The following is a 22,454-nucleotide window of genomic DNA, read 5'->3' as shown; positions in this document are numbered from 1 at the left end:
CGATGCATGCAGCGTGTAAAGTGTACGACGACCATTTTTTCGTGCCTTTCGTCACTGACACAACAAAGGTGAAAATCTCACATGTAGTGGACAACTCTCTCTTCACGTATCCATCATCTGACGCAGCTGTTTTTGGATGTGGCGCTACGGCTGTGGCCAAAGGTGCTTTGCTGTGGCTGTGGAGCAGGCGATCACGAAGAAACCACTCGTTCTTTAAGACCACCACAGGTCATAAAACAACTTCTAAATACAAAATCCATTTCTGATCATTTTAATCGTTTTTATTCATTTATTTGTTGTTTGATTCAATAAAACGTAAAGCGAATTGAACTCAATATATTACATTAACCACAATCAAATACTACAGTAACACTAATCCAGTCAAATTACAAATTAGCTAAATTTTCTGCCGATTCGAAAAGGTTTTAGACTAAAACTTTTAGTGACGGGTTCTACATTATCAATTATATATATTAGCACTTTGCCACTGTGCCTGATGGGCGTCTAATACGTATTTTTGTTATGATTAAACGAATCTGTCCTAATATATAAACGATGGAAAATTCATTTATTCACTTGAGTTTCGTGAGTTTGTGTTTAAGTTAAGAAAATACTTTTAAATAACAATAAAACGACGAAAACGGAAGTCGCAAAAATTGTGCAAAACTGAACCGTTCTTACATAAAAACAAGTCTAAGAAAGGAAGAAAAATAAATTACCGAAAACAAGATCTACCGAAATGAATGAAATTTTATTCTAAAAATTGATTATTGCGGCGCGGCGGTACAAATGGACTAAGAATTTTACTTTGGAAACGTGTAGAAGAATATATATATAGATTTACAGGATGTTTGTTTATGTGTTTCGTTTTACGTTAAATCGGTACTAGGTACATTTACTAAGGTACTTGTTACTTAAATTTTATATTACCCTCACAGCTGTCGGAACAACTACTGGACATTTTCAGAGAATTTTATTTGGATGATTTTTGTTGTGTAAATTGGACTACGGAACCTTAAAATTTGTTGTTAGATCAACTGAAGTTACAGACTCGATAACTATCCTCATCGATATGTCTGCGAAAGGTTGACGAGATTAGGTAGTTGTTGGCTTCGACAGTTTAAAATATCCGAAGTTTTTGGTCTCACGAAAGCTTTCTACATATATTTCTAGGCTCGGTAACTTGCAGCGTTTTCCGATGCTAGTCACTGTGCTAACAGATAACTTTGGTCCTCTATTTTTGGTGTCTCTTACTAGTACTGGTGTCCTTGTGATACTATATTTGGCTCCACAAAGCAAAGTTAGGCTGGGCTAAAAATACCAAGTTATCATGGACCTCGGGGAGCCAGGGCTCCTGTGACTAGACGAAAGACACTTTATTGTTCTCATTTCTCCTAACAAGTTCCAGTGTTATCTTCTAACACAGTAATTAGCATCGGAAAAACCTAGTAGTAACCGAGGCCAGAAATAAGAGGAGCAACCCTAGGAGACTTATCGCACCGATGCCCTTAAAATTCGTTACAGTCGTCAATGCAAATATGGCGTCTGTAGCCACTTTACATTCTGATCATTCTGGTATATTCAAATGAAATGAAACAAAATAGTTGAAGGAGATGTAAAAGGCGAACGTGTCATAAGACCACAATGACTCTAGACACTTTAACTGGACTTTAAGAATGCAAGTAAAGCAAAATTTCGTCACACCAAATCAAACTGACACATAGCATCTTGAGCAGACGAAGCCGAAACCTACCGACCAGAATAAAGTTTATGTTCCAATCATCGAATCAACTGACAATATTTAAAAAAAAATGAATCGACAACTCGATGCGGTCTCAGTGTTCCACAGTCCAATTTATTTCAAAATTCCAATAAATCTCGTCACATGCGATAAATTCATAGCCGACCGAGTTGCGTAATTCTATTTTATCTGAATTTTGTGTAATTTCAGTTTAAAACCTAACATTTCACTGAGAACACCGGATAACGCGGACAGGATTACAACTTTGACCGTTGTATACAGGTATGGATTGGCATTGAGTCCGGATATTTTGAACGGTGATTCGAGTTCCTATGTTTTTGAGGATAGAATGAGAGAGAGGATAATTAGTCGTCCACTTTAAAAATAAACATTCTAACGGACAACGAACCTTCAACAAATCGGCGGCCAATTTCAGTACACTGTTCGACACCATCAATTCATCTTTCTTGTGCGGCTTCTGTTCAATCTGTAACGGTATAATAACACATTGAAGTGTGGCTCCTCAACTCCCAGCGGTGTAAAAACACTCACCTGAAGATACAAATTGATTTGCTCTGTAATTAGGACAGAAATGCTGCGATATTTTCGATTGATTTTCGTTCCCAGTGTCATAAATCGCATCAGAAAACAACCCAGAGCACACGACCAAATCAGTGCCTCCAAGTTGTATTGCGAGTGCAACTGAACGGAATCGTTAAGCCATTCGGCGCTTAAAAATCCAAGAAACAGAAGAGCCAAAATGAATGCGGCTGAAACAATGACATCGACAGATCGTTGTGGTCCGCGTCTCTGGAAATTAATTTAACAAAAAAATGGTTCTTATGTCGATCACAGAGTGATTGTCGCGACTAACCTTCAAATAAGATCGTACGCTGAGCCAAATTTTAATGTTTCGAACTTTGTTCAAACGAAAGTGCGGCACTTCCGATTTCTTCGCTCGCCGGCTAGACGTCAGATGTGAGAACAGCTTCGCATACAAGAATCTAAATGAAGTTTCTGAGTGAAAATAAATCGAAATTTCGTGTCAACAATTTTAAACGAACCTCTGCTTGAAAGTGCGCTCGGCCACGGCTAGCAGAAAGAAGTACAGAAAAGTCAGACAGAATCGCAGCACAAAACCGATGATCAAAATCAATTTCTCCCAAATTTGATCGCCAAATGCAAATTTCATGATGGTAATGCACGAAAACGATGCCTTCTCGAACACAATCACAGGGATGTCGAGGATATTTATTTCAGATGAGTTTGTCGAAGTGAGCGCAGCCTGAAATTAGAATGGATCGGTGAAACGCAGCTGTCTTTCATAGACCAGATTTCCATCTTACCTCACAAAGCCGACAGAACGCAGGAACCAACGATAACAAAATGCTGAATGTGAGACCAATATAAACGTAATCGCACGTCTCTGGCATAGCTTCAACATTGTCTATGATGGCCGATGAAATATCCAGCACCGACATCTCGGCCTTTTTCGTTTCCTTGCGGTGCCATATGGTGCAGCTGACTAATTGAACATATTCGTTTCATTAACAAAACAATCGAACTCTGTCACTGTTAAACGAATCAATTACTTCTGTCACCTGTACCGCCCGGATTCAGTAGGTACGCCGGTGCAAAGTCAAATTCTCCGCCGTTTTCCGATTGGTCCAGTTGCGAATCCGAATGATCGTATTCCGAACTGTACGAACACTCTTCACTGTTCGTTGTAATTCCGAGCCATTCGGTTGCCGATGTAGTAGCCTCGGTCAATTGTGGATTCGTTGGAGAAGAGAGGATGTCATCGTCGCCTTCTTCATCAGTATCCGTGCTATCATTGACACTGGCCGTACGATTCTTTTTGAAATTTGTAAATTTATCGGGCATTTGTATGTCCAAATGGAGAGGTTTAGGACTCGTTTTCTGGATGGGGATGTTTGCGTCGTCATTAACTACTTCACTGCTTAGTTTCTTCACTGATTGACTTTGGCTGGGCTGAAACATTAACAATTTATTGCGAAATTGGTTTCAATTGAAATCTATTGCATTTATCTCACCACAGAAGTATCGGATGCTACTGGGCAGACATCAGAGATGTCCTTTGAATCTACATTCGAGATGTTCCTTGATGACTCTCCTGTTACTTCACTTAACAATACCGTCGATGTTACTGCATTGTCTTCACCACTAGAACTTTTCCCATTTAAACTTTCAAAACCGTCGTCATCCACAGCCGGTTCTCTTCGAATAGTCTCATCCACAATTCCAGCTAATTGTCCAACTTCATCCGGTTGAACAACTTGCGGTTCCTCTTTACCTTCATCTAATTTCGATGCATTCAAATCATAACTGTTGACTTGAGGCTGACCGAATTTCTCTCCAACCATTTGCTTGTTTGTTAACGAACGGCTTCGAATCGGCACATTCCAGTTAACATTTCGCTTTCTCAGTCCTGTTGGAGATTCGGTGGAACTTATTCGTTGAATATTACTCGTATCACATTTCATTTGTGTAACATCCACCGATTCGGTTGCTGCCAATTCGTGGGTGCTACGGCTTACAGCTAATTCATCAGATCCAATTTGCATAGTCTTTTCATTACTAGGATTTATGTTCAACGATTGGTTGCTCAAGTTGATTAATTTAAAGTTTTGTTTCAGCCCAAAAACGGTGCTAAAGGGTACGGACACGTCCACAACATCATTGCTTATGTTGGATTTCGCGTCGTAGTTGGAACGAACCCTGGAGGTCATTGGAGGTGAAAATTTGATTATTTTCGTTTATAAATCGGCATTTACCTCGTCAACTTCCGCCGTCGTCTATCTCTACCACGTTTCGTCTTTCTTGGATGCAACGATGGTTTCCCCTTATTATTCGTACTTCTAGTGCAGGCAGTCGCCACAATTTGTGAGTGAATGATAGATAGCAGTAAGCTCAACGCATTTGGAATGATTAGATCTGTTATAGATACAATATGCTGAAACAAAGGTCACACATTCAATCAGCACAATCAAAATAAAAGTTTGAAATTAGATCGCAAATCCATCAGATGATCCAATAGATTTTCGGAGTATTTTCCGCATACCCCGTACGAGTCTAATCATATCGACCTTGCTTTTATATATCTCATTGTATTGATTCTGACGAATTAGCTATCACATTCATACACACCCTTCGACCTACCTCTGCCTCAAAATCGGTTCGATGAATGTTGTAGCTGTATATGCCCCAATTGAACAGTTGGAGAACATACAAAGCAAGGAGAAAAATGAATATTTTCGGCGATGTCTGCTCCACCCACCACCGAGCATAGATAGGTAACAAAAATAATCGTAACACAGCTAACCGTAGCACAGTCAATAAAGTCTGTTTTGGCTTAGCTTTAGGAAATGATGAACCTGTAGAAAAGCGTTTAGAAAAATATTTTCTCTGTCCAGGTCGACTGTCGAAAGATTGATTGTATTTACCTCGTACTAGATCTACATCTATCAGCTCAGTTTTTAGTTTTGTATTTTTCAGCGGAACATGAATGAATCCGCTTAATATACGCTGTTCTACCGTCTTTTCCCATTGTTGTTTGTCGTATGTGCTGATTTTCTTCTGATACCTAGAAGAAGTAAATCAAATTCCGACCGTGAATCGGTGGATTCCTCATTTGACTGTCAAAAATTAGCTTACCATGCTACGATTTTATCCAATTTCATGATAAAACACTTATCAGCGACTGCTTGGCAATGATGGTTATCTGTTATCTGAAATATAAGTTTCGTGATTTAAAAAAATAATAAAAATTTTCATTTTTTTCGGAATTTGTTTCCATTATTACGCAACTTAACGTTTAATAAATGGCATTGGTATCACCGTATATAGTGACAAAACTTGTCGTTTAATGGATTGTTAATGAATCTTGTACTTCTTTAGTTTTACCATAGAAGAGATCGCACTTACACAGATAAAAATATGGGATTACAATTTTTACGTTGGTGGGGATTACTTTCTGGATTAGATTTAAAGTATTCTCTAAAAATTGAAAAGAAATGTAATTCCTGCAGGGATTATAAATAGGTCAAAACAATAATATTGTGAATGGAGCGATGATACTGTTGCTAAGAATTTTCCGTTAATAATTTAATTGACTTAAAATCACACTTTTGTGTTAATTTAGTTCGAACGCGATTTACGAGCAAGATACGGTTGTGTAATTAAAACTGACATTAATTTGGTCTTAAAATGTTTCAATGGGACTACCGATGCTTTATTAGCTTAGCATAAAAATTTGAAGTTAGTTTTTAAAGATTATTAACAATGAATTATGTAAAGATACTACCAGTAAAGATAGTATAGATATAGAGATAGAGAATTTCAAGATTGAAGTTGGAAAGAAAACCAATTTTAGCTGTCAACTATAGGAAAACAGACGTTTCTGAATTTAAATGGTTATAGAGTTTCTGAATAGTGAGAAACTACAGAAAAATATAAAAATGAAAAGCAAAATACAGTCAGAGGTAGTGAAATTCAGCATGAATTTGCTACAGCTGTTTTTCAGTTCAGCTGATCGACACATCCAATCAAAACTTTTTATACTTGCTTATACTGTTGATCCGTATGAAGACGTATAACTAGTTTTGATTGAAAAACAGCTGTAGAAAATGTATGTTGAAATTTCACTGCCTCTGACTGTAGTGAGGTAGTGAGATGTTGCCATCTCGCAATTTGCATTTTAATCCCCATTTTAGTTCAAATTAAGCTACGCTGGGATTACGAACAAATTATAGCAGTGGTAAGATAGTCGATTAGAGTACAGGAGGTTTCGAGTTGAAATCTCGTCAGGTAAACCACTCAGAAAACGGGATGTTAAAAGAAATGAAGTAATAGTATATTTCAACATACCTTAATACACACAAGATGTGTGTGCACGCGCAGGCGAAGCCCAAGCGAAAACACACATCGAGTGTGTATTGGGGTATTTTGAAAGATATTTTTCTGTAATAGTAAGAGTGTGTTGGTGCATTCCTTCCCAACCGTTACTTTCCTTCTCGACCGTTTACTTTCCCTACCGACCGATTCATATCACAGCTCACCAATACACTCTCACGTATACAGAATAGTACATTACTATGCAAGGGAAGTAAAGTGATATCTCGTATCCAGATGAGAAAAAGTACCCGAGGGCGGCAGCCCGACGTACTTTTACTCATCGTGATACGAGATATCACTTTATTTTCCGTGTGTAGTACGACGTTTTACTATGCGAGTGATGTAAAGGTTATTGCCTATACATGTAATAGCCTTATTACATGCACCAGCATAGTAAAAAGACTTTTTCGATTGCTTTGTAAATGTTCGAATGATAAAGCGACTATTAATCGCATACATTTTTCTTTGCAATCAGGTACGTAACATAAAGCGACATTTTGTAATGTTGGCCGCAGGACTACAAAGTGAGTTTTTTGTTACACTTGCTTTGGTTTTACTTTGTAGTACACTTGCTATTTGTTTTGTACGGCTGTTTTGATATGAAGAATGATACAAATCTGACTCTAAGTAAGAAATATCGAAGTTTTAAATGATTTTGGGATGAGTGGGAGCTCTGCAACATTTTCTTGTTTGTACGAATATAATGACAAATTTAAAAAATAGTTATTTATGCAACTCAGCATCATAATGATCGAAAATTGTGAAATTTAGATGCCTCTGTTGCATAAAACGTTGTATGAATCTTGGAGAAAAGTACTTTATTAGGCTGACGATGTGTACACACGACCTTTGGCCTCTAGAGCCTAATAAAGTACTTTGCATTCGATGTCATCAATAACTATTACTTAAAAATTGAGTAGGCAGAAACAGTTATTTATACAACCGAGTGATAAATGTTTTTTTAGGCAAGAGATGCGCCTTCGGCTTGGGATCACAATCACCAAATCGTCAAAATAAACATTGGGACATAGGTGCATAATATTTATTTCACTATTCGGAAGTTAAAGTTTTAGATTTCGTATCTTTTACATAGCAAAAACGCATTTACATTCCTTCAACATGTAAAATGTAGAACGTAATTGTTATTATCTTGACCTGTCTGATTACTTCACTCGCCTTCGGGACTCTACGCAAACTTCAAACTTGTCAAAATAAAAATTTACCACCAGGTACGTAATCTACTATTGAGTTACTCTTAGAAAAATATTAACTTTCAGAACTTCAACAATTTGGGCATATGGGCATGGAACCTATCATGTACATGTGCCATGTACATGAGTCACCATAAAGTTATTCCGAAATCCTTTACCATATACATTAATTTGTCAAAATACTTAAAATAAATATTAATTTAATTTAATTTAGTCGGAGAATGTGTTGTTTTGTTATTGAAACTTTTTTTTTCCGTAAAGTCAATACCATTAATGAGCATCATCAACACACTTCGTATCTGGAATAATCTTTATGCACCTTTAAGATGTACAGAAAATAAAATTAATAAACTTTTTTTTATCGCATGATTAAAGTTGTTGTTGCTAAAAGTTCTAAATTTTTACTTATAAAAGCCATACAATTTTCATTTTAACTCAAATCACTTGGTTTTGTTTTACCTAACGTTTACTAGAGTTTTTTACTAAATTTTGAAATTTAAATTGCAACATGTTCACCTCAAAGTTGACAACATATTTACTAGTATTGTCTATTGCTGGATTCTATGTCTCAGCAGCAGATGAATGTGAAGCTTGTGATAACAGTCTCGTAGACGGTAAAGATGCAGCAAAGGGTAGTGCAGCTGCAGGAGGAGTTGGTGGTGTCGGAAAGGCTGGCGCACCTGGATGTCCAGGGTAAATTATTAACTACAATAAAATTTGGGAAGAATTCGAACTTCGAACCGATGAAATTCTTAGAATAAGATTTGATCGCTAAGGAAATTATCTTTTCATTGCGATCATTTTTGAAACGGCACGATCATTTTTATTTGATTTAATAAAATACAATTTTAATGATTCAGATGCCCTGGTGGACGTGGTGGCAATGGAGATGGAGCTGCTGCCGGTGGTATTGGAGGAGTCGGTGGAAAAGGTGGTGACGCTACAGATTCTAAACGTAAGCGTTAACTTCATTATTTTTATCATGTTTCACTTGAGCCATTGCTTGAGCACGGAGTTTAGTTTAGAGATTTAAAAAAATCAAATCACAAGAAAAGAAATAGAATGGAAAGACAAAAATATTCGAATTGAATAAACGTTTTAATGATCCTTATGATTTCCTAAAGCTGCTGGAGCTGGCGGAGCAGGTGGTGCAGGTGGAGCATCCGGAACAATGGGTAAATTAAATTTTTTGGAATTATTCACTTCTGTATTTACCAAAATTATTCGTTTGATTATTAGCTGGAGCTGGTGGTTTAGGAGGTGTTGGAGGAGATGGAGGTGCAGGAAAAGGTACAAATGGAAATGGAGCAAATGGTGGTGCAGGTGGCGCAGGAGGCTGTGGTCAAGGACAAACCGGTGGTGCCGCAGGAGGTGGTGGAAATGGTGGTGCTGGAGGTGCAGCAGCAGGTAAGCTTGACAAAATAGAAATTCTTCTTTACAGTACAGACAAAAGTCTTGGGCCAAAAAGTTCACTTTTCGATACAATCATTTTTCTCTGATCTTTTATAGATTGATCTTTTTGCAAAGATTTGTAAAAACACTTCTTGCCAATACTGTTAAGTTATTAATTTCAGCTAATCGGCTACAATTTCTCAATTTCATTTTTTTTAATAACATGTTCAGTTGTCGCAGACTTTAATTGTTTCCTCTCTTTTTGGGCTTTTGCGTCATACATAGGTGCTGATTTCAAACATGGTGCAGGTGGAGCCGGTGGAAACGGAGGAAACGGAGGCTATAATGGTAAAGCTGGAGCAGCAGGTGGTGTTGGTGGTTTAGCTGGTGGAGCAGGAGGTGAAGCTGGAGCTCCAGGACAGAATGGAATACCTTGTGCACCCCCAGCCGGTTCAAATGTTTGTTCTTGCGATTCTGGCAAAGCAGTTTAAAATTGTTTATTGCAAACTAAATCTAATGGTCTGCATAAATGATCTAAACTAGTGGGGATACTAAACCCCAATCGATTAAAATTGAAAAATAAAATGTGATGTTGAGGAAAAGTATTTCCTTAACAAAATAGCAATCGCTTTTTCTTTTGACACGACAATTATCTATGACGATGAAATGTCAACTAAAGGCAAAGTGGTTCCAAAAAAGAATTTCAGATCTCAAACAATTTTTTTTCTATATTCAATTCCTGATTCAATTCCTCTTTGAATAGCCAAACTGTGGACTCACCCGTTACTTTAAACATTCTTCTGCCCAAATCCCTTGAAAACTCTCTGGCTTCGTTCGACCATTTTATTGATACTAACAGCTCTGGATATGATTTTCCTATTCATGTTTTTAGAATTTGTACTGCAAACATCGCATACGTGTGTTTGGAGATAGGATGCAATCTGCTATAATAAATCTATGTACATAGTCTAGAGATTGCGTAAAATGACTCATAGCATAAGACACGTTGTCGGCAAATTAATTGGCTCCTAAATGTTTAGCATTTTATTTACAATCCCACTGTATGTTACAGTTACATACGTAGTACTGGATTAATTGTTATTCCATTTTAATGGGACTTTCGTGAAGAGGGATTCTTTTGAAAAGCAACCGGCCGTAATCGGACGCATTTTTCAGTGGAATTTTATAAATGTGCCCAGAAAGGTATTCGACCCTTCTAGAAGCCAACACGACTTTCAAAAAAATTCTTCGAAGCTTGTGTGGCTGGGCGGAGGTGATCAAAAACCGAAAACATGCACTTTTCTTACAGGAATTTCTTCAGTTACACGTGCCGTACAGGGTCGTGTGTGGTGTCATTAGAAAGGTAATTGCATGTACTTTCAGGGGAAGTAGAGTCTTAGAGTTTGCTACCATCTACGATGAAATATGAGCACTTAAACATTTCAACTTCTCATATCTCATATTTCACACGACCATGTACGTTACGTGCACCTTGAGAAAATTTCTGTAAGAAAAGTGTAAGTTTTCAGTTTTTTTTCTTGGTTGAAAACTGCACATATCTCAGTGTGGATGAATTTTAAACCCAATAAGACCCTATTTTCCTCCGGAAGTACATGTAATTATCTTCCTTATTAAGAAAAGCGTATGTTTTCGGTTTTTGATCACCTCACACTAGCCACACAAGCTTCGAAGAATTTTTTTGAAAGTGGTTTTGGCTTTTAGGGTCGAATACCTTACTGGGCACATATAAAAAATTCCACTGGAAAATCACTCGAAGCAATTTGTCACTTACACCTGACAGAACGTGTGGTGGCTCCACTAATGATGAAGCCAGTACACAAACAAAAAACATTTCAAAACTAATTGCTTTCGGATGATCGCATTTCTACAGACCAAATCGCTTTACATAAGCGTCGAGGTGGTACACTTGCCATTTCTGAAAGGTCTGAAAGTTGCGGAAAGTTTATAAGGAAAAAAAACGAATAGGCTGAAAATGCTCAAGATGAAAGATTAGTGATCCTTTGAGAAATTTTTGTCATCTTGAATTGTGGTGGCTACGAAGATTTAGCCATTTGAAACAGTTTCGGGAACAATCAGCATGCGTTTTCTGTTGCTATTTCAATCTTAATCTAATCTGATCACTGTTCAATAAAAAATGGAAAAATCCGTAAAAATATTCACAAATTATTGTTGATCTCAATTCCAACGAAACTCTTTCAACGAAATTCTTAAATTATGAACCGGCAAACTCTTCAATTATTTATTTATTTCAGAGACACTTACAGACGGTTGCCCAGTTACAAGTAATCATCAGACTAAACCAATTATTAGCACAGAAAATATACGAAATGATAACAATTAGCTCAGCTTATGGAGTTGTTTCATTCATGCCATGTTAGACGTTGATTTTCTTTTAAAATTTTCGCTCAATCTTTTTGATGGATGGATCGAATGTTGAATGAAGTGCAACGTGACGTAGATTAAAATTCGCCTTACATCTACTGGGAAATTTTGTTAGATAAATTCCCTTCAACCAGTACATTCGTAAACGTTTCCCGAGTTGGACTGGGAAAAATTCTGGGAAAATATATAGGCAATAGCCGTTCAAGGAGATATTTGACATAAGGCCATAGACATAAATTTAAAATCAGGAACGAACTTAAATCAAATTCTGGGTGTGAAACAACCACACAATGTGAATAGACAATTTGTGAAAATCTTTTCAGAAATTGCCTAAAAGCCACGATTTGCCTCTTCTAAGACACAATCTGCCTCCTCTGAGACAAAATATATTGATCAGCTTTAGCTTCTGAAAAAGGGAGTTCCGTGGTTATATCACGCACTTCTTCATATTTTTTGCATAGTAGCGACCAAGGTCAAATTCAATCGAAACTATAATGATACGTGTAGAGCTGTAGATACAGCTATTCTAATTGTATGTAAGTAAAGAAGAAAAGAAATCCAATTCAGCACGAATTGATATCGAATTGCTCGACGTTTTTTTTATTTCAAACTTACCAAAACTATGTTTAACTTGAGCGTTAAAATTCTGCTAGACGATACACATATAACTGCACATATCGCATAATCAACAATTCATGTATGTTGTTTTCCTTTGCAAATTCAAGTTCAAATATCGATTTTCACAACACTTAAAACATCCCAGAACAAAACACTTGATTCTCTCTCATAATTGTGGTGTATCGCGTAAAAATATAAATGGAAATTCGGTTGGTTTTGCGAAACAGTAACAACAAGCTCAACAACTCACAAGACACCGAAATAAACAAAAAGTTATTTTTACACCTTTTTTTCTCACTTCAGCACAGCACTGAAAAAGTTACATTTGATTAGAACGAAGTTTAAAAAAAAAAAACTTGAAAATTCTGTTTCAGTAGCTTCTTTGTTTGCATACGATTTTTCACCGAATGAATGACCTCGTTTGTGCGGCGATTTCTTTAAACATTTTGGAAATATCACCCAATTAATCACATTTGCAGTCAAAACGAAATTGTTTGTAAATTCAAGCTTGATTATCAATGCCTCGCAACGATTTGTATTGAGTGAAAAAAAAAGAAAGTCAAGGTATCGAACGGACGATGAAGTTCATTTCACCGCACAACACAACTAAAATCTACGAAAAATACGAGGCTATAACCAGCTGATTTTTTGACAAAATGAGAGAGAGAAAGAGAGAAATTTTGTTTTTGCAAGTGACATTTACACTCATCAAACACATTGAGGTTTCGTACACCCGCCATAAATTTTGAATAAAAACATTTCTAACAAAGCTTCAGATCTCTTCTATTTGATCATATTTTACCCACCGTATTCGTATTTATGTCAATTATGCTGCCATAGAACATTGGATATTTCCATTTCATTGAATAGTTTCGTTATCAAAATATCAACATAACCAAAAATAAATAATAAAGTGAACGTAATAGCAGAGTGGTGCCATATTGAAGAAACGTATGGCTGTGAAACAGCTGTGTTTCTCAGAGGTTGTTGACTATGCTACGGAAACGACGAAAAGGTCAGTACCTTCAATAGAGCTTTTAATTCGACAAAGCTTTATCTTCATAAAATAAAGTGTAAATAGATTCTTAGCTAGCTGATAAGGTGTCCATTTCATACGTATTTGCAAACATTTTTACTTTCATTATTTCATCAATGGATTTTAACAAATTGAAACAAAATCGATTCGTTTTAACACGGCAGAGTAAAGTTAACCAGGCAGGAGTGGACGTTTGACAAGAGACCTGAACAATCTAGTAGCCCTATATTTTTTGCGAATAAAATTTTTCAATTTATGTCAGTGTTCATTTGAGTTCATTTTCATCCAGTGTATTAGGTCCCTTATTTGACGTTTCGAAAATGAACCGCTCCTGCCTGGTTTATTTTACTCTGCCGTGGTTTTAAAAACATTTTTGTTGACACTCATCGTCGCTCATTTCCGGCCCACTACAAACAAAACGTTGTTCCTAACTTATGCTAAATGTTTTTTTTTAGCGAATTCGATTCCAGAACTCGCCTCCGGTTCGTGCTGGAAACCTCTCATTGGCTAAAAATGCCATCATGCGTTAGGACGTTTGACAAGGGACCTGAATAATCTAGTAGCCCTATATTTTTTGCGAATAAAATTTTTCAATTTATGTCAGTGTTCATTTGAGTTCATTTTCATCCAGTATATTAGGTCCCTTATTTGACGTTTCGAAAATGAACCGCTTCTGCCTGGTTTATTTTACTCTGCCGTAGTTAGGAAATAGTACATTTCCTACCTAGGACTTTTAGCGTGTGAGAAGTTTCCAGACAGAGCCGAAGGCGAGGTCTGGAATCGAATACACTAAAAACCAAGAAAGTACATTCTCGGACGCTCTCTCCGGCCGAAAATGGATTTTCATATATATTTTTTTAGAGTGATTTCTATGTTAATGGTGTTGTGGTCTCGTCTCATTTCAGTTTTCAAGCACAAAAATCGTCGTTTGTGACTCGTGATGAAAGCTGAATTTTTCGGTACACGTCGTAAGCTTGTCGACAAGCTTACGACTAGTACCTTAGAGTAATTACAATTACTCTAAGACTAGTACCGAAAAATGCAACTTTTCATCACTTGTAACAAAATTATTTCCTAACGCATGCTAAAATGCTGTTTTAACGAATTCGATTAAAAAGACTTTTAGCATAAGTTAGGAACAACGTTTTTTCTCAACAGCGTGGGAAATGAACGACGAAGGCGCTATATTTCAACACTAGTTAGGAAAAGTACTATTTCATGTCTTGGGCATAAATTACGGAATTTTTATTTGTATACGCATCTGTTATAGACGGTTTATTTTACGCATTTTCACTTGCGGCCCTCACTCCGATCGGGCTACAATTCGCAAAATTGTCTAAAATCTACCGTACTCAGATACGTTCGGCGCGGAAACTTTCGTACTCGGCTGCATTTTTTTACTTTTGCTCCTTGTCTTTCATTCAATGTACTACTGCTTTTGTGGGAAAAGGTTTTTATAAATCCAATAATTTTTGTCTACATTTTTCTTTCACAATTCGGTTTTTCATTATAACTATTCCTAATAATTACTGAGGCTGTTCAGAGGCTGTTCAAAAATTAGTCAAATCACTACAGGAAAGGAAAAATGTTGCAATCTGGTGGTATATAGGTCAATGCGATGATACTCACCGAAAATGAAATTCCCAATAGAGTGCTTTATGATCGGATTGAGAAGACCGACGACTAGTTAAATATAACTTGCCTTGGGGTACTTGTCAAAGTATTTGCTTCTCTTTCAACATGTTATGATGCGAGCGAGAGGACCGAAGACCAGTTTGTTATAACTTGTCTTGGGGTACTTGTCAAAATATTTCTTTCTCTTTCATCATAACACTCTATCCTAATTTTTACTACCTGTCCCATGCGAAAGTTGACCATTGCATAGCAATTTGCCCCCTGCGAAAATGATCCATACATTTGGACGGATTTTCGGTTCAAGTTTATAATTTTCGTATGAGGAAATCACCATCGGATTGGATATAAAAACTCTGCACTTGTCAAAAGGACAGTTACCGAAATTTGTTGTTCAAAAACCCGCTTGCGAATTGGTTTTTATCAAAAAGTTGTTACCTCATGTAAAGGATTGATTTCGCAGTTCCAATGTATCCTTCTATTCCAGTTATGCTACAAAAATGAATGATTTATAAAAAAAAATCTTATTCATTTCCGTGCACATTACATGTATACAATGGACGATTTTTGGCAATTTAGTTTGTTTCTTGAATTAAAAGAAATTGAGATAATTAAAAATTTATTACACAGAAATGATATAAAAAAAGGAAACAGAAAAAATTTCATTTACTTTACACAATTTTCATAATTTTACGAAACAAAAACTGAAACGATTTCTAATTGTTGTCTCTGCAAATTGTTGTTGCGTTTTACACACCAAAATAAAATTATATAAAATGAAAACAAACACAAGAAAAACGAAAAACAAATGTTTTACAATAATGCAATTAAAAATACTTCAAAATCGTTCGCTTAATTAAATATAAATTTTTCTTTCATAATTTTAAATTAATTTTTAAATGTGTTTCCCTTTTTAATGCATCCGGGAGGCCCGATGAAAATGGTCTTTGTTGCGGATTGTTTGCAAAACAAGACACATCCTTTTAAAATTAGTTATAGTATTAACACAATATTTTTAGTAGGCCTAGATATCGATTTTGGGCGAATATTGATTAACCTTTTAGAAACGGCAAGCGTATCGCGGAATCGATAAACATTTCATCAATGCACCAAGCTTAGTAATATAAAAAAAATAGAGTGGAAAGTCACAACAGTGGGCCATGTAATTACATATTTTTTCACTGTTTTAATTAAGGTCATTCCATTAGAATAGAAGATTCTCTATTTGACATAGGCATTATGATACTACTATCTACATCTACTATGCTAGGTGCATCGATACAAAATCTTTTGCTTGATTTGTTTAACAATAGCTTTACCATTTACAAAACCACATTGGTTAGTCGTTTGTTTATGCCGTTGCTATCAATAAGTGATGTTAAGCTATTTCTGAAAGGCTGACAATTGAGTCGAGGTTACTAGAAGAAGAAGAAGAAAAAACTAAAAAAACGAATAAGTTGTGAGACCCATAATATGAGTTTGTCTTTTTATAGCAAATTAATCTCCAGAAACCGTCGTAAAACAGAGCATCGAAATTTTGTCACTGAATTGAAACCAAAACGAAAGCAATTTCGCCAATGAAAATCGTTTACAAGAATGTCGAGAAGGCTGAACGTAGAAATATTTAATACCGGAAGTTACACATTTTGAATAATTGTAAGCGATTCGATTTACCGAACATATCGGTTGCTTTTCTGTTGTCATGTGTATAAAGTGAAGACCTGTTTCTGAGGGAAATAAGAAGTTTGCGTAGAAGTCAAGGGCATAAAGGGTTCGAGCGTACTTCAGAAAAAAAAACTCCAACAAAAGTAGCACAATTTCTGGGCTATTTTACAATGCGAAATTTCGAGATGACCCAAGCCGGAATCTTGAGAAAAAATTGGGACAAAATAATAACGCTAGCAGAATGAGGTCTCCATTTTCGGAGACGCAGAAAATTAACGTCGCTTTAAATTAAACTCCTCCTCACTGCACATTGATTTTCACTTTAAATCTAAATTCTTGATCTTTAAACCTTTCGCAGACCGCAATCATATCTATAATTAATCAAATATGTTCCATCCAATCCTAAGAGGATAAGCTAGTGTTGTATAGAAAATCTTGTACTTCATTAGTTGTTACCATACATTTTCCTATATAAAAGAATGCTAGGCTAGGCCGAGGTAATTTTACTTATTTCTGTTGGTCCTTGATAACATAGCCGTCCGCAAAAAGGTTCGTTATGTGGATTTATGAAGTTAAAGTTTTAATAGAAATCGATAGCTTAGTTTTGATTCGTTTATAAATCAATCAAATGAAAATTTGAATTTTTTTATCTAAAACTCGATTAGTGAAGGGATGAGCGCGCACTCACGCACCAAAACAACGAATTAATTTTTTAAATTTTATTTTATTTTACAATGCTTCAAAGAGTCCTACTAGTCTATCTAACTACCCAACGCAAAAGAAGGACTCGGTTGAACCCTCAATACCAACCCATTTTCAAAGTGTTTAAACTGTAGAAAACAGAGGGCAAAAATATTCGAAAATCACAAGTCATTTAGAATCGACATCTAGCACCGGTCATTCGGAAAGATAAGTTCAAGTAAGTAAATGAGTCGTTGCGTCTAAAATCTAGTCCGCGTTTCAAAATTGTGCCAAATTTTCATCAGCTGCATTTCTACAGAGATTGTGTGATCAGTACCCCAGCATAACAATAGATCATCTTCAAGTTACGGTACTTTCAGACGTAGCCTCACTTTAGTTTCGTTAAATGTTTCGTTCATTTGTGTGATTTTTTGACGTTTATGGCATTTCAAACGTCCTTGAAGATGATCTATATAGGTGATTATAGATCATCTTCAAGGACGCAGTGAAATTGTTAAGTCGGCACAATTTTGAAACCGGATGCGTGTAAGTCTTTCCGAATGAGTTAAGCTAGATAGTCAATCAAATGTTTCGTCTTAGAAATATATAGCTGATAATGCTACACAACATGTTATTGTTGTTTGGGATGTTGAGGTGGTGGCGGTGGTGTTGGCTTAAAACATTGCAGTAAAAACGCTGTATATAGAATAAATGCGATCGATATTGCTATCAGAGCGTACATGAAAATATTCAGTTCGGGTTGTCTGAATCGATTTTTACGCAGCCATTCTAGCACCTCTTCCTCAACCATTAGATCGCCTGAAATTGAGGCCAAGTTTCACAGCTTTGTTCGAAATTTTAGACAGATGACTGAAAACTCTTACCTCTAAATATACTGGGGAAACGTTTCCGGAAATAGACAATAGCTGGGAGTTTTGTGACACCCCATTTCTTAGCATATCGAGAGTCGGCCATTTTCACAAAGGTTATGTCTAAATTATCGGTTTCACTGTCAATGTTTTCAAGTTTTTCCAGCACGACATCACTGTCTGGATGACCATTTTCGTCTGAATAAATTTTAAACAAAATTTAGGTTACTCTTCGCTTGTTGGCGACCTTATCGATATAATATTTACAGAAATAGACCGTCAAAAACTCGTTCTCTTCCAACAACTTGTCCAGCATTTTTCTGTTCACTTCTTCGATCTCATTTTTAATTTCAAAAACATCTTGAGATGTCAGCCAGGATAAAATTTTATCGTGCTGATGGAGGTCACCATCGTACAGCATTGGAACTTGTTTTCTGTTACAAAATTATCGCTGAGCCACGTAAAATACGAGACAATTTTGTCGACCTACCTGAAGTAAAGCAGTGATGGGATGTTAACAACCTCATACTTTTTCGCTGCTTCAGCGCTGGCGATTTTAACAAAATCAATGCCAAACATATCAGCTTCTCCATCGATTTCCTCGAGCTCTTCCAGGATTTCTTCACATTCTGCACAATCGTCATCATCTTAACGCAAAACATAGGAGACAATTGGAAAACTTAGCTTAGAAATTTTCGTCTCTGAACTTACAGAAAAAGACAACCAATAGTGATGATTCGTCCAACAACCTCTCCAGCATCCTATCATTCACTTCCTCAATCTCGTCAGCCAATTCCCTGTTATCATCATCGATCAACCATTCCAGTACGGACTGTTCGTTTTGCATGTCTCCTTCGAAGATCAACGGATTGCCATTGCGGAAGTAGACCAATGCCGGGAACGTTTTGATAGAATACCGTTTCGCCAATTGTGGGTCCTGAATCTTGACCATATGAATACCAAAGACGTCGCATTCATCGTCAATTAATTCCAATCCTTCGAGTATTGCATCGCATATGTTGCATTTTGGCTTATCTGAAATAGAAATTGTGGCGTATCTCGTATCGAAGCAGTTAGTAGTCGACAAATTGAATGTTTGTACTTGAAGCGCATATTTTTCTTTGTGAGGTGATGAACAATAAAATATAAAATTAAAGCAAATAAAATAGTCAGAACAAAATTTTATTTTTGTCTTGTAAATAATAAGGCCAAAACAAGGTCAATCGCAACTGATTAGATTCGCTTCGTTAATATTGGAAGTTAAATTGATATTTTGTGTGTGTGCTACAATTTTCTGGAAAATATGGCAGAGACGGTATTATTGATGGTCGTCAACAGTGCGAGCTTTGCCACCATGCTTGTCTACGAATTTTGGATAAAATTGGATTATTTCATGCTTCATTTGGCAATACAAATTTCGATTTAGACTTTCAGACATACAGTAAAATGATAATTTGATTTTGTTCTTGAAATTAGGCATGTTCACTGAAAAATATCATCAATCGATGATAAAATTTCCAAATAATCGATACTATATCAATCGAATGTTTTATCGATAATCGATAAATATCGACTGATAATCAACAAATATCCACTGAAAATCGAATTATCAGTCTATATTTGCCGATTATCAGTCGATATTTATCGATTTTCAGTCGATATTTATCGATTATCGATAAAACATTCGATTGATATTGATTTTCTGAAAATATCGATAATCGATTCCAGGGAAATAATCGATATTTTATCAATCGAATGAATTATCGAACATGCCTACTTGAAATGATGATAGCTTTGTACAGCAACAATTTACTAAAAGCGGTTACAGGTTATGGGCCTGATTTTCAAAAAAGAGTTTTTGGATGTTCTGGAGTTTTATTATAAAGAAACTTCATTATGGATCAAATTGACTGTGTTACAGTACCCATAGTTATAAGTTACAGTTAATTCCATCCACATTTGTGTCGCACGGCACTCATGTAACTTCACTGTCTTATACGTGTTTACACGAATTTCATAGTCATACACCCACGAGGTAGTGGTAAAACCGTATAAACACGTATAAGATAGTGAGGCAATTGTGTCACAAATTTGGTTGGGGTTAGAGTCAGTCAACAATCGGCCTGGCCTCCATTCCTATATATGGAATGAGGAAGGTAAGTTCAATCCATCACAACGTGAGGAAATATTCCAGGTACCCCTTACTTTGATTTTCTTCCTTTTTAGAGTTTTTAGACTGGAAAGAAGCCAGACTGGCCTAGCCGTCTGTAACGTTTATAAATTGTGTCGTGATAGCAACAGCAATTCTAAATTTGAACTTTGACGCGTACTGTGATCAATTTAGGAATGGGAAAATGTATTCCAGCAACGGAATTTCTTGGTTTAGCAATGGAAATTTTCCATTTACAAATATTTCCACTTTACCGTTATTACCACAATCTACCAATATTGGGAAAATATAACGTTAATTCCATTAATTATAATAGTAATCCCATCCATCCATTTCGGAATGACCACGGATATCGCATGATATATTTACATGATAATGTGGTTCCCAACAATTGGAATAATGTGAATGCAATACAGATAGAGCAAATCGTTCAACTGCTGGACCACAATAATACCATTAAATTAAACGGTTATTCATAACTCTGCCCTCTCGAGAGGATACAACAGCGATTTATATTAAAAAAATTTAAATAATCAAATTTTTCAATAATGCTGCAAAAAGGCATTTTCTTAATGATTTTATTGGTTAACTAATGTATATCTCAAAACACACATCATATACCTTGGTTTTCAACCTCTTTTCTTTTGCGCAGCATATTTGATTCAAGTACTGAGTCCTGTTTTGTCGAATAATTCTTTGGAATAGGTGAACAAAGACTTCGGCAATAAGCTGGTTGATATGTGTAATTTTCGGGCACTGATAAGGAAGGTACATATAACAACGTGTTGGAATGGTTTTATTATTGGAAATATGTTTTGTTTTTTTCAAGTGTAATTTTGATCAAATACAATTCAGATAAATCATTGCTGATTCGATGGAAGGTATGTGCTACAACCTATCTGTCTAACTCTTTTTTTTGAAGTAAAGCCAAAAGTGATTCTGATTTCTGAGGGAGTTCTCTGATTACATTCCAATCAGCATCGCATTATTTTGATGACTCTTTGCAAAGTGTTCATTTCCGCATAACTTTAGCACGAAATTTTGGTAGCTCTTAGGGTTACTTACCTACGCCCAGTACTACACAATATACTGTTTCCGGCTATTTGGTAGTTTTAAAGGTTCATAATCACGCCAAAATGAGTTACTTTTGGTTTAGCAACACAATTCGAAGTTTTATTTCCAAACCTTGAATTGTGTTCCGAAACGAAAATTGACCATTTTGGCCTGACCATTTACCAAACCCTTAAAAATCTCTAAAATCTTGAGTTTTACACCAGAAAAAATTTGCTGAAATCGGTCGGTAAGTTGGGAAGCATCAGCTGCGATTCCCCAAGATTCAAAAATCTTCATTTTTTCAGGAGAAATCTGTTACTATCTAGTGAACTATGCCGTTTATTGCAAACTATATCGCGAATGTACTTTTAGGAAATATCTTATACGTGAGTAGGAATTCGCAGTTCACTAAGAAAACAACTGCTACTAAGTATTTGTGACGCAAATTTATGTATTCTCAAAAGGTATACGAGTTCCTACGGTCTAACGTCGAAGCAAGGCTTATTTTTGTAAATTTTAATTCTAAAAAAAATCATTAAAAAATTCGGATTTTTTCGGAACATCTCTGAAAACAAAACTGCAACAATATTAATTGGTTGTAAATGAATATTTCTAGCTAATGTTCTCCATGTCATTTCTGTGTAAATTGTCAAACTTTGAGATGGCAGCCAAAATCGTAATGGTACCGGATTTTCACAAGAGAAGATCTGTTATTGAAAACGACAGCAATAGTAAACGAGACGTTCTGACTAATCTGGTATTATATAGCAAAAAAGTATTTTCAAAACAAATGAAGTAAAAGATTTTTGAAATTAATCTTTGAAAATCTTCGACCAAATGAAGTAATAGTTTAAATAGTAAAACTGTTAATATGCTTTCCATCTGTGACATATTAAAGATCAAGGTTCAATCTATCGAATACACCATCTTTAGTGAAAATCCGGTATCATTGGTTTTTTATGGCACTCCTCAAATACTGAACTTTACACCGAAAACTCACAATGATCGAATAGTTTTGAATACTACCACAAACGAAGTAGCAGAATTCTAAACTTCAGACAGTATTTTA

General features: G+C 35.9%; 3 protein-coding genes across 12 annotated transcripts in view; 1 reads left to right on the top strand and 2 right to left on the bottom strand.

The window, feature by feature from the left end:
• Positions 1–266: 266 nt before the first annotated feature.
• On the bottom strand, positions 267–12,896 carry LOC119079414 (putative homeodomain transcription factor). 3 transcript variants are annotated; one of them, XM_037187317.1, is made up of 14 exons: positions 12,674–12,896; positions 12,277–12,589; positions 5,417–5,490; positions 5,206–5,345; positions 4,922–5,136; positions 4,537–4,715; positions 3,796–4,480; positions 3,334–3,733; positions 3,088–3,266; positions 2,806–3,026; positions 2,616–2,745; positions 2,294–2,551; positions 2,151–2,228; positions 267–2,071 (listed from the first exon to the last, which is right to left on the bottom strand). In XM_037187317.1, the coding sequence occupies exons 3-14, from the start codon at positions 5,440–5,442 to the stop codon at positions 1,922–1,924; spliced, it is 2,661 nt and encodes an 886-aa protein (XP_037043212.1). In that variant the 5' UTR covers positions 5,443–5,490; positions 12,277–12,589; positions 12,674–12,896; the 3' UTR covers positions 267–1,921. The 3 variants fall into 3 exon arrangements, with proteins under 3 accessions (XP_037043212.1, XP_037043211.1, XP_037043213.1); XM_037187316.1 differs by having other exon boundaries at positions 12,277–12,896; XM_037187318.1 differs by lacking the exons at positions 12,277–12,589; positions 12,674–12,896 and adding an exon at positions 8,383–8,517.
• Positions 8,295–9,792, top strand: LOC119079416 (PE-PGRS family protein PE_PGRS26-like). Its single transcript, XM_037187319.1, has 5 exons — positions 8,295–8,559; positions 8,727–8,821; positions 8,991–9,041; positions 9,106–9,273; positions 9,544–9,792. The coding sequence occupies exons 1-5, from the start codon at positions 8,375–8,377 to the stop codon at positions 9,747–9,749; spliced, it is 705 nt and encodes a 234-aa protein (XP_037043214.1). The 5' UTR covers positions 8,295–8,374; the 3' UTR covers positions 9,750–9,792.
• A 4,824-nt stretch (positions 12,897–17,720) lies between the features above and the next one.
• The window catches only part of LOC119079410, a 49,087-nt gene continuing 44,353 nt past the window's right edge, over positions 17,721–22,454 (bottom strand). For 5 of the 8 annotated variants that reach the window (XM_037187307.1, XM_037187301.1, XM_037187304.1 and 2 more), the window contains 6 exons: positions 20,954–21,088; positions 18,874–19,197; positions 18,653–18,809; positions 18,430–18,596; positions 18,178–18,360; positions 17,721–18,112 (listed from right to left, as the gene is read on the bottom strand). In XM_037187307.1, the coding sequence (XP_037043202.1) occupies positions 17,925–18,112; positions 18,178–18,360; positions 18,430–18,596; positions 18,653–18,809; positions 18,874–19,197; positions 20,954–21,088 (1,154 nt within the window). In that variant the 3' untranslated portion in view covers positions 17,721–17,924. The remainder of the gene's footprint in view (positions 18,113–18,177; positions 18,361–18,429; positions 18,597–18,652; positions 18,810–18,873; positions 19,198–20,953; positions 21,089–22,454) is intronic. The other 3 variants (XM_037187303.1, XM_037187306.1, XM_037187308.1) reach the window with 1 other exon arrangement.

The sequence above is a fragment of the Bradysia coprophila genome, unplaced genomic scaffold, assembly GCF_014529535.1.
Source record: "Bradysia coprophila strain Holo2 unplaced genomic scaffold, BU_Bcop_v1 contig_324, whole genome shotgun sequence".
Taxonomy (NCBI): Eukaryota; Metazoa; Arthropoda; class Insecta; order Diptera; family Sciaridae; genus Bradysia; species Bradysia coprophila.
This window is presented reverse-complemented; position numbering and strand designations above follow the sequence as displayed.